At 37.0% G+C, this 12,428-nt stretch overlaps 1 protein-coding gene across 1 annotated transcript; it reads right to left on the reverse strand.

The window, feature by feature from the left end:
• Positions 1-2,539: 2,539 nt before the first annotated feature.
• On the reverse strand, positions 2,540-6,615 carry LOC147861283 (uncharacterized). The gene is made up of 4 exons (XM_087323362.1): positions 6,460-6,615; positions 5,838-5,976; positions 5,466-5,678; positions 2,540-2,610 (listed from the first exon to the last, which is right to left on the reverse strand). Exons 1-4 carry the CDS (start codon positions 6,613-6,615, stop codon positions 2,540-2,542), a joined length of 579 nt encoding a protein of 192 aa, XP_087179488.1.
• Positions 6,616-12,428: the final 5,813 nt, after the last annotated feature.

A 12,428-nucleotide genomic window follows, 5' to 3' on the forward strand; every position in this document is an offset into this window, starting at 1 on the left:
CTGCCAATAGAACTTCCCACCGCTACCGCAACCTCATCTCCGCCATACACATGGTACGCCATACATAGGGTACGCTGTCGTGGCGTGGCTCGCCTAGAAGCGTAGCGTTGCGTAGACAAAAGATATCGTGAAAGTGAGGAAGGAATCACTGGGATTATGGACGGAAGAGACGAAAGAGTAGAGATAGATAAATAGTGATCAACAAGATATGACAAGATAGGATATAGAATGATATTTGAAGCAATAAAAGAGATTTATAATTATTTGATAAAAGAGTTACAAAATGATTGTGCACATCATTGAACCTCCGAACTTTGTCTTGCAAGGTAATCGCTCTTCTCTTTCTTGATCGTAGACCATTACAATCTTCACTTCAATATTTTGATGAAGATAAGGCTCGAACCGCCTCCCTCTTGTTGAGAGTTGACCACCACGACCGCCAAGCTAGAGCTCCACGTTTATGTTAAACTTCTTCCCTTCTTTCTCTATTTTTATGGTATCTCTTATGAAGTACATAATTTGATTGATATCTCATACATCTCCCCCTTTGATCTTCTCTTTCACCATTTAAATAGGTGCCCCCATGCATATGATGCATTGGAGGGTACAAATCATGCATGTAGTGCATGAAATGCATGTGATGCATGATCACCATTTGGCGTTCATGCATTACATGTGATGCATGATAAACATCTCGCTCATTTGAGCTTTTATGTATGAAACAATATATGCAATAACAATAAACATGAAAACATAATCTTAAAGAGAAAGGGCCTAGCCTAATGGTAGGTGTGTTGACTTTAGTGTATGAGGTTGTGGGTTCGAGTCTCAAAATACTATTGAATACAACATGCAACTTTATTTTTATATCATGAAGCAAATCCTTTATGTAATATAAAGTATATATAAAGTATGCTTTATTTTATGAATATTATTAGTGTAGAGTAAATGGTAAGATTTGAGAGTCATAGGGTGGGCTTATTGGTTCAAGTCCTCTCTTGTTCGTGTAATATAATATATTTATATATATATATATATTATTTTTCTTTACATATATATAATATTATCATATGTGTTGTTATAAAACATTATCAAATGTTATTTTAGTTACGTATTTATCTTATTGTAGACTTTTAATGTGAAGCTTTCGTACTTCACGACATCCACCCCCTCTAGACCTGCACATCCTCCGGCATGTGCCACTATCTTTCATCTTCATGTTGATCTATCGGAGGAGGTTCAAGCTCAAACCTTTTCTTAAATACTTTTATCCTCTTTCCAGCTACCACGTTTAGGATTAGTGTCCCATCCAATTCACTAAGCTTATAAGTAAAGTTATCATATACTTTTCTTACTATATAAGGCCCAAACCATCTTTCAGCGAACTTGCGGACGGTGCTATGTTGATTATCTAAACTGCTATCGTACACGAGCACCCAATCTCCTTCTTCTATTTTCTTAGGTCGAATTCTATGACTTTTATCAAAACGGATTTTATTCTTTAGTCGAGCCTCCTTTAATCGTTGGGCTGCTATTTCTATATCTTCAGGTCGACGCTCTAATTGTTGAATTCGCAAAGCAAGTAATTCTTCTCTGCTCACCTCTTCTCTCCATGGAATAGATATCCATGACATAATTGATTCTTCTATCGGCATGATGGGCTTTTGGCCAAGTATCAATTCAGCTGGCATGTATCCTGTTACTGAACTATGAGTTGTTCGATCCGCCCATAGTGCATAAGGTAGCATGCGTGGCCAATCTCTTATTTTACCTTTACAGCTTTTCACGATCGCCTTAACTATTGGGCTATGTCCTCTTTCAATCTTTCCATTGGCTTCTGGATTATACGCAGTTGTAAGTGATAATTTGACCCCTATTCGGCTGAAGAATTCTCTAGCTTCATCAGAGTCGAGTTCTCCTCTATCTGCAATTATTTTACCAACACACCCGTAACGACATATTACATCTTCTAACAAAAATTTACATACAGCTCTAGTTGTTTTTTGTCGTAGTGGTCTTCCTTCTACTTGGTTTGTAAGGTCTTCTCTTGCTAGTACTAAATATCGCATTTGACCTTCCCCAAGTGGCATTGTCACTAAATCAACCATCCATTTATAATGCATTGATGATGAATATGTTGGTTTTAGCTCATCTCGATACCGGATAGTTGAATACCTCTGGCAAACCTCACAGGTTTCCACAAATTTCGTTACATCTTTATACATATGTGGCCACCAATACTTTTCTTTCAACTTCATAAATGTCGCCCATATGCCTCTATGTCCTGCCCACAAACTATCATGGAATTCATTAATTAATTTTCTCTTAATGTCATCCTTACAAATGACTCGAAGAGGATTTTCGGTTGGCCTTTTTGGACGCCTCCATAAATGCCCTTCATGTAAAAAAAACTTGAATGCTCGTCTTCGAAATTCATTTAATTGTTTCTTCGACCATGATGGGTTGGCTTCTTGAGTCTTTAGAAAATTTCCTATTTCTAACCATTGACCTTCATACTCTGTGTCTTTGAACATTATACTTACATTAAACTCATCATGAGGCGTAATAGATTCTTGATGAGCAAATTGATGGCTTGTAGTTGCCCAGTTCCTATATTCAGTTTGCATCACCTTTTCATTTATGAACCTTGCCCTTGACAACATATCTGCAACTGGGTTGTCTTTTCCCTTTATATGCCGCAATTCTGGGTTCATGGTTCTGATGTATGCAATCCACCGAAGCATTGCAATATCTGGTGTCGTGCAACTTGCTATCATTCCAATGAGTGGCAAACAATCTGTTTCAACCACTACATCTGCTCCGATCAAGTAATCTCTATCTGTTTTTAATGCAGTAAGCAAACCCCACAATTCTCGTTTAACTTGTGCATAGTTTCTTTGTCTTTCATTTAATATCTTTGCTCCAAATCTGATAGCATATCGATGTTGGTCTTCATCTTCTTGGTTGATAACCCAACCGATCCCGATTGGGCTAGTATCAACTGTTACTATAATTGGTCTTTCACCTTTGTAGTCTGGTTGACGAAGAACTGGTGCTTTCAGTAATGCTTCTTTCAGCTGTTGAACAACTTGTGTATGTTCATCAGTCCAAATAAACTTCTTTCCTTTTCTTAAAAGTTGGTAGAGAGGATCTGAGACATGTGCAAAGTGTGGTAACCAAATATGATAAAACACACATGCACCCAAAAATCTTCTCACCTCTGTTACCGAGTCGCAAACTTCCTTCATATTTTGTATTGCGTTAATTTTGATCGGTGAAGGCTTCCTCCCATACCACCCACACATATGACCAACTATTAGAACTTCGTTTTGCCCAAAGCAAGACTTTGTTCCTGATAGTGTCAAATGTACTTGCTCAAGCTTATTTAAAATATTTTCACAGTCATTAATGTGATCCATCACAAACTTTCTGCAACCATTTCCAACCATAGTCTCATCTTTCTCTCTTTCTAAGCATCCCTTAATAGGAATATCATCTAAAAATGGCATAGTTACCTTTGGGATGTATTCATGTAGAACTTTGTTCATTGCATTCATCATATGAGCAACCGAATTCGTCGCACCTTGAGGTAGAGTGCACATTCGAACCAACCCAATTGGTGTTTTCATTGTTGTGATATTGCGACTATCAATTGCTAGTTGAAATTGGTCGTATCCTGAATATAGGTCTCCCATAGAGTAAATCGCTCTGCCAGCAAACGCTTCCGCAAATTCATCAACGATCGGTCCGATTCCCGCATTTCGGATTGTGACTTTGTTGACTGGTTGTAGATCTTGAATGAATCTTAGAGAACCATCTTTCTTTGGAACTGTGAACCATCTATTGGAGTATGGTGCATTTGAAGGCTCTAAAATCTTCATCTTGACTTTATCCTTCAGCAACTCCAACAATTGAGGTAATCGAGCTCTCGGTACTGCAATAGGTTTAAAATTCCAAGGAATATGAGGGATAGTAAATATTACCATTGGCGTCACCACCTTTGGATTTACACAACCAATCTCCTCAGCTTTGAATGCAAACGCTTTCCCATGCCTAAAGATCATTTCTTTGAAAGTCACGATCTCTGATTGCAGAAGAAATTCACCCCTTCCGATTCTCAAGTTATTTATTGTCTCCGAAGTGAAGTGATGTCCGATCTTCTCTATTGGTCGAAGCATAGGCTCGGTTGCTGCTGCCTCCATCTTCTCTTCACTACCAATAGGTAATGGTACTGCAGCAGGTTTGACCTTTTTATCTATTGTTTTGTATTTTGTATTACATAAACTTTCTACTTCTTCATATTTACAATTATACCTATCAATCTCATAATACATATCAATTGAGTTTACATGTATCTTTCTAACATTCTCATCATCTTCTTTCAAATACATTTCTAACTCTTCTAAAGTATTTGCAAAAGAAATTTCTTCCATAACACTTTCAATCTGCTCTTCCATTTCAAGTACTCCAGTATCCTTCAATGCCTACTGAAACAGATTAGCATTCTTTTTCAAGTTCCTCTTGCATTCATACATCCTAGTCACACATATAGCACCACTTTCAGAAACATGAAATGACTTATTCATATGTTGTAATGCCCTATATGAGGGTCTTTTAATAATGGGACTATTGCAACCCTCACTCGCAACAGTCCTAGTCAAAAACCTGATTATCAAAATCATCACAATCTTTTGGTATTGAATGATCACGAAGCTCTTGCTTGTTCCTCTCATGATTTGGGCGAACGGTCATAAATTGTACAGTTCGTCGTCCATCTTCACTACGGATTTTCGCATAGGCAGAACCATTGTCGAGGACTTTGGTCTCCATTCGTACGGCTGTAATGTATGGTTGCCCCAGGATTATTGGATAGGTAGATCCTTCCTGCACAAAGAAATGTTGATCTACCTCTATATCACCAATAGTAACCTTTACATTTGGGCATGCACCAAATAAATCTTCCGTGACTGATGTGGCAGCTTTTACTCGCCAACCATGTTGAGTATCAATTGGCCATCTACCTTTCCTGTAAAAATCAGCACTCATTATATTTATTTCAGAACCATGATCAATAAGTGCCATCACGGGGTCTGGAACATTTCCAATCTTCACATGATGCTCAGTAGTGGCTCTTGCCCAACATTTGAGAGAGTAATGGCTTCTTACATCTGTTGAATTTATCATTGAGGTTGATGCATGTTGAGAGTCAACAACAATATTGTTTGACTCGTTGCTCACCACTTCATATGCCACCTTCGGATTTGTCTCTTTAACCTGCTCATTTACTTGCTTCTTTCTTCGCACAATATCAATTATTTCATCATGAAATTCCTTTTTTGCAATACCTAACACTTCTCTTAGTGTAAATTCTACTCGACTGTCTAGTATTCTTGTTTCTAAAACTTTCTTTAAATCTGTATCCTTTTCAATATCAGACATTAATTTGAATGAAGGACCAGATTTACCTTTTTCAACTTTTGCGTCCATCTCTTTTCTTTTGCTTTCTCTTGTTTCATGCTTTTTGGTTGAGCCAATCTCCTCATCCGATCTTTTCCTTTTTTCTTCCACTATCACCTCATGCTCTTGGTGTTCTGCCATTTGAGCATAGACTGTCATAACATCTACTGGAACATCCCATCCAGTGTTTTTCCTCACAGAATCTCCGGCAACACGAAGGTCTTCCATCTTCATCTTTTGCTTTTGTGCGGTACTTACAACCTTCTCCCAGAATGATGATCGAGATGGCATGTCATCGAGGCGCATTCCTGCCGTTGCCGAGTAATACATTGCGGAAGCCTTCTTTGCTTCAGCTTCTTCAAATTTAACCTTAACACCACCATCACCAAAGTTCTTTGTAAGCGGAGATCTAGTTTCAGTTAAGTAAATGTTACCATTTTTCCAATAGACCAAGTCCCGATTCTCCATGTCTTTATATTCCGCACAATCACGTAATCGATGTTCGAGGCTATCACACCACATGCATCGAGGTCGAAATGGTTCCCTTGACCTCAAAGTCTGACCATTCTCAAGCTTTGCCACTTTAATTGTTAGATCTTTCATACTTTGAACTAAATCATCAAGCAAAGACTCACTCTTAGTTTCGATCATTTCTCGTGGTTGATGGACCATTTCGTGTGATGGTTCTCGACCAAGTCTTTGAACTTCGATGTTTTGCTCAAGCCGATTTGTGATTCCCACATGTGGTATTTGTAGCATTACACCATTCCTTTGCATTCTTTTCATAAATTTATTACAAGCATTTGTTACCTCATTCCAATCTGCAGTTATACCATCCTCAGTATTTGGTACTTCAAGCATGAATTCCAATTCTTTTCTATATCTCTTGTCAACTGTCTGCAAAAATAAAGCAACCTTTTGCCAAGACAAAGAATTTCTTTCTTCTGGCTTTAGGTGTCCATACATCCTATCAAACTCTTTTTTTGTGTCAGACACAGATAACCCTTTATCTTCTTTTAAGATCCATTCATGAAATGAACGCATAGTAACTCGAGAGAAATCCTCACGAGCATATTCAGACACAAGTGCTTCTTTGAATGCATTCCAATCCAAACTATGCAATGCTTGTATTTCATGAATTCTATCTCTTAATTCCATGTCCACTAATTTATAAAAGTTTGCTATCATATTGACATCATTTATACCAAACATTTCCATTTCATCATAATATATATTCACATACTTCGAAATATTTGTGCCATCAAACATACCAATCTTCTCTCGGACTTCTCGTAAGGCATGAAATAATCGATCTTGATTCAACTTTTCAATAAACAACATTACCGGATCCATTGTACTCGTACTTGCCATGTTGATGTTGATCTTTACTTTAGATGTCTCTTCTACTTCCCCGTTTCACGTTGGGTTCACCAAATTGTGTCGTGGCGTGGCTCGCCTAGAAGCGTAGCGTTGCGTAGACAAAAGATATCGTGAAAGTGAGGAAGGAATCACTGGGATTATGGACGGAAGAGACGAAAGAGTAGAGATAGATAAATAGTGATCAACAAGATATGACAAGATAGGATATAGAATGATATTTGAAGCAATAAAAGAGATTTATAATTATTTGATAAAAGAGTTACAAAATGATTGTGCACATCATTGAACCTCCGAACTTTGTCTTGCAAGGTAATCGCTCTTCTCTTTCTTGATCGTAGACCATTACAATCTTCACTTCAATATTTTGATGAAGATAAGGCTCGAACCGCCTCCCTCTTGTTGAGAGTTGACCACCACGACCGCCAAGCTAGAGCTCCACGTTTATGTTAAACTTCTTCCCTTCTTTCTCTATTTTTATGGTATCTCTTATGAAGTACATAATTTGATTGATATCTCATACATCTCCCCCTTTGATCTTCTCTTTCACCATTTAAATAGGTGCCCCCATGCATATGATGCATTGGAGGGTACAAATCATGCATGTAGTGCATGAAATGCATGTGATGCATGATCACCATTTGGCGTTCATGCATTACATGTGATGCATGATAAACATCTCGCTCATTTGAGCTTTTATGTATGAAACAATATATGCAATAACAATAAACATGAAAACATAATCTTAAAGAGAAAGGGCCTAGCCTAATGGTAGGTGTGTTGACTTTAGTGTATGAGGTTGTGGGTTCGAGTCTCAAAATACTATTGAATACAACATGCAACTTTATTTTTATATCATGAAGCAAATCCTTTATGTAATATAAAGTATATATAAAGTATGCTTTATTTTATGAATATTATTAGTGTAGAGTAAATGGTAAGATTTGAGAGTCATAGGGTGGGCTTATTGGTTCAAGTCCTCTCTTGTTCGTGTAATATAATATATTTATATATATATATATATTATTTTTCTTTACATATATATAATATTATCATATGTGTTGTTATAAAACATTATCAAATGTTATTTTAGTTACGTATTTATCTTATTGTAGACTTTTAATGTGAAGCTTTCGTACTTCACGACAACGCCCTACGATAGCTGGACATCCCAGAAACGTCAGCCGCCCCACAATACTCAACAACAGTCCGCGGTTGATCACAACCCCTTTCATTAGTCGTATTTTTTGGCTGAAACATGGGAGCATGAGGCAAAACGTATACCTAAGATAGACGGTTACCTCATAAAATTGATATGGCCTCACTCCAAAAGGAATATTGGGCATGTCGGGATATCATGTATCTACCATGAGAGCTTAGATAATTCTATCAGTATGCAAATATCATGATCCTTTTAATATAAAACATAGGAGATACATATGGATAGAGGTTAATTTGGGGAAAGAGAAGTTGTATATTGTTGCATGTTACATTCCTCACAAAGACTCAAAGTATTATAGTAGGTTTGGGTTAGATTGTGATGATCCTTTTATAGAATTATGCCATGATATAGTTTCATTTGAGAAGCTTGGTAAAGTTTTAATTATGGGCGACTTCAATGCAAGAGTTGGAAATTTCCAAAATGTGGTGACATTTGAAGAAAATGTAGTAGAACATTGTCTATTGCGTGACTCAGAGGATTGTGTCATGTCAGATTATAGAAAACTTTTGATACATATGCTAAATTGCACAAACTTGATTATCCTGAATGGTATAAAGACATTCCCATTGACAAATGTGTTCACATGTTTTCCATCCTCGGGTGGAGGAAGTGTGGTTGATTACGCATTGATGTTTGCATGTGATTTATCATTGGTGAATGTATTTAAAGTTGGCTCTCTATCTCCGGACCCAGACTACAAGCCATTGTACTTAGAGCTTGCAATTCCACATTTCACCAATAGATGCCATGGAGGGAAAGAGTAAAAGAGATTTATCATCCGACGCTATGAAAAAGCTAATATGTATGCAAATGAAGTGGAGAACCATTTGTTAAATTTTTCTCTAAGAAACGATGTTAAAGAAAATTGGTTACATTTGAAGGATATCATCCTTAAGGTTGGATATCAATACTTTAAGAGGCATGTGGGTGGGCATAAGATGTGTAGTTTTCCATGTAATTTTTGGTTCGACGATGAATGTAAGATGTATCTCAAATGGTTTAAGTCCATAGAAGGGGAAAATGAAAAGATTGTTGCATGGCACCTATATAAGAAAGTAGTGAGGATAAAGAAAAGAAGATATTTCCAAATGCAAGACATGAAAAAGAAAAACTTGTTTAAGCTCAAACCAAAATTAGCATGGGGACAACTCAACGGTAAGAAAGAAGATGTGAAAGGTCACTTTACAAATGAAGAGATGTTAGAATATGTACAAAGGCTATATATGCATGAAGGTGTGGCTCCTATGGTTGAGAAAATTGAAACACTAGTCACTACATGTATTGATATTGATGATGTCAATAAGGGAATAAAGAAGATGCCGAGTGGGAAAGCAGTAGATGCAACATACATCTCAAGTGAGCGTTTCAAATGGACAATGCCACATACTCATCATTATATAATGACAATTATAGAGCAAGCTATAAAACAAGGATTTCCAAATGATTGGCTTATGAATTGAATTAAACCAATATTTAAAGCCGGAGATAAGAATCAAGTATCAAATTATCGTACAATAATGGTGAGCTCAACTATTGCTAAATTATATAGCACTATTATGGAGCAAAAGATAAGCATATGGGCTGAAAGTACAAGCAAAAGTGCACTTGGGCAAGGAAGATTTAGACCAAAACACTCCACTATGGATCATTTGGTCACATTGAGAGTAATCATGAAAGAAAGTCGACTACAAGGAAAAACACTTTATCATTGTTTTGTTGATTTCAAGAAAGCTTTTGATATTGTACCATGAAATGAGCTTTGGAATAGAACGGTAGAGATGGACATGCCATTAGAGTTCCGAGTTGCTATTGCACTCTTATATGAACAAGTTAAATGCCAACTAAAAATGGATAGTGGATTCTCAAAGCACTTTTTAAGTAACATGGGGGTCAAGCAAGGATGTCCACTATCACCCACATGCTTTGGCTTATGCATTGAAAAATTAGAAGAAGTGGTGAATAAGGTTGCAAGAGAAGAAGGATTGAATGCCCCCAAATTGATGAAACATGTTATCTTATTGCTTCTATATGCAAATGATGTGGTACTCTTCCCATATGATGTTGATAGTATGCAACATTGAGTTGGGGTATTAGAAGAATGTTGTCATAGTAGTGGACTAGTAGTAAATGTGGAGAAAACAAAAATGATAGTAGTGCAAACCATTGAACCTCATCATTACCCTATGCTCACATATAGAGGAGAACATATACAATTTGTTCAAAGCTTTAAATCTTGGTATTGACGTGCCCACCACAAATAAATGGAATGCATGCTTTGATTCTAGGCTCCAAGCTGGTTGGAAATCGTATAACCTTTTGGTGAACCAATGCAACCAAAGTGATATTTGTGGATGGGAAGTAAAACTAATGTTGTTCAATGTCATGGTAACTCAAGTATTGCTTTATGGAGTAGAAGTATGGGGTGGCACCATCTCTCTTAATGCATGGAATGAGATTGAGAAAATTCAAAAGATGTTTTTAAGGAGGCAATTAGGAGTTAAATGCACTACCTCTTACCATATTATGCTCTTGGAAACATGTGTTCGACCCATAGAACTATTGGCACTCCAAAGAGTATATAAATACATTACAAAATTTAAGAATATGCCAAATCGTCGATTACCACATCTTGCTTGGAATGTTGGATGTAAGCTACAAAAGAATCATAAAAGTAGGATTCTCTCATCTGGTTGGGTTGTTGACATAAGGAAATGGGGTGTGGATGAGCTTTTAGAGCTTTCGGGCAATGTTATGCAGTATGTAATGATTGAGGAAAGGTTGGTGGAATCATTAAGGATGAAGTGGGAAGGCGGTAAGAGGACAAAGCTAGAATACTACATTGCAAATGTCAACCCTGAATGTTGGTCTCAATATAAAGCAAGAATGCCTATTGATCATATCCAACCTTATCTCATTACTAATATGAGTAGTAATGCTCGTAGAGCCCTTACACTACTTCACACTCGATCTCATAAGTTAGGTATTGAAGTTGCATCATGGTATCAAAATGTAACGGACTTGAAGACGTGCAAAGTATGAAATGAAGGGATGGTAGAGGATGAATGTCACTTGCTCTTCACATGCTTGACATATAGTGCAATTTGTTCAAGATATGCTGACATACTAAAAGGGAGTGGTAACTTAAGTGCCATACTTAAGACGACATTGAGAAGGTTGAGCTCATATGTGTATGCTTTATTCACACATAGAGACTTTGTGCTTCAATGTATGAATACCCCTTCTTAGAAAGGAGACACATATACATGTATACTCTAGTTCCATAGGTCAAAATTGGCCTCTTTATGGACGATACAAATTTCTAATTCTAATTCTAATTTTAATACTCTACCCCTCCGTCGTATATTAATAAACCCCCTCTGTATTATCCCCTCTTTAATATAAAACCCCCCTTCACACCACCCCTCCCTCCTATCCTAATTATAAAAATTATAGAAATACACCACACCCACTAATCCTCCCCCTAACACACACAATAGGAACCCACCTTCTAGCCGACCAAAAAACGACTAGCACGATGTGGTAAACGTGTTAACAAACACTTTAGACACGTGGTGCATCCCTGTAGATGCCTATTTTATCTTCTTAATAGGACCACCTCCACCCAAAACACTATTATGTGGCTAGATAATACAAATACATCTTTCCCCTTCCGCCCACGCCAGAAAAAATCCAATAGTAATAGACTACAATTTTTTTTTGGAAACCGCTTAATGATACCCTTCGAATAGAAAGTAAAATTCACAATTTATCTAAACACCCCCTCACAATAAATGAAACACAATTGCTAAGCTTAGGACTAAAATACATTCCACCATCCTCTCTACTTTCCACTCACACTATCCTTAAGTAGATCTTTACGTTTTAAACATTTCTTTAGAGGCGTGGACTCACCCCCCCGTAATCCATTTAAACTACCAAATCCTAACTAGAATCCACCATCTCAATATCCCCCTCTTGAAAATATTTTAAAAAAACATGAAACTCTCCTTTTGTCTAAACTCCAACTATTATGATTCAAACCCATTACCTTATGTTACATGGGTCGAGCTCTTGACCATTAGGCTATATAATGTAATACGAAAGACATTATTTTCATTTAAGTTTTACTATAGAAAATAGATGTATATTCCAGATTTCTCTAGAACATTCTAGAAATTTCAGGAGTACTCTTGAGAATACTATAAAAGGAGGCACAAGGCATTACTTCGAACCAAATCGGTTCATTGCCAGTCTTAAGCCTCCTAGCTACTATTGTATATTCTCTTCACATAATATATATCTTTTGTTATCATCATCCTCTCTCTCTCTCTCTCTCTCGTACTTACTCTTTTCTTCTCTCGAGAATTCTACA

Source organism: Azolla caroliniana, unplaced genomic scaffold (assembly GCF_043228905.1).
Source record: "Azolla caroliniana isolate FFs.n. ecotype wild unplaced genomic scaffold, voAzoCaro1.0.p SCAF_8, whole genome shotgun sequence".
NCBI classification, from domain to species: Eukaryota; Viridiplantae; Streptophyta; class Polypodiopsida; order Salviniales; family Salviniaceae; genus Azolla; species Azolla caroliniana.

Excerpts from the sequence above, each read along its gene's own strand:
- LOC147861283 (XM_087323362.1), bottom strand. The coding sequence starts at position 6,615 with ATGGAATTAAGAGATAGAATTCATGAAATACAAGCATTGCATAGTTTG. Across the intron at positions 5,977-6,459 it reads TCTTAAAAGAAGATAAAGGG|TGGTGTGATAGCCTCGAACA; the intron begins TTATCTGTGTCT and ends CCTCGATGCATG. Across the intron at positions 5,679-5,837 it reads TACAAAGAACTTTGGTGATG|ACCTTCGTGTTGCCGGAGAT; the intron begins GTGGTGTTAAGG and ends TGAAGATGGAAG.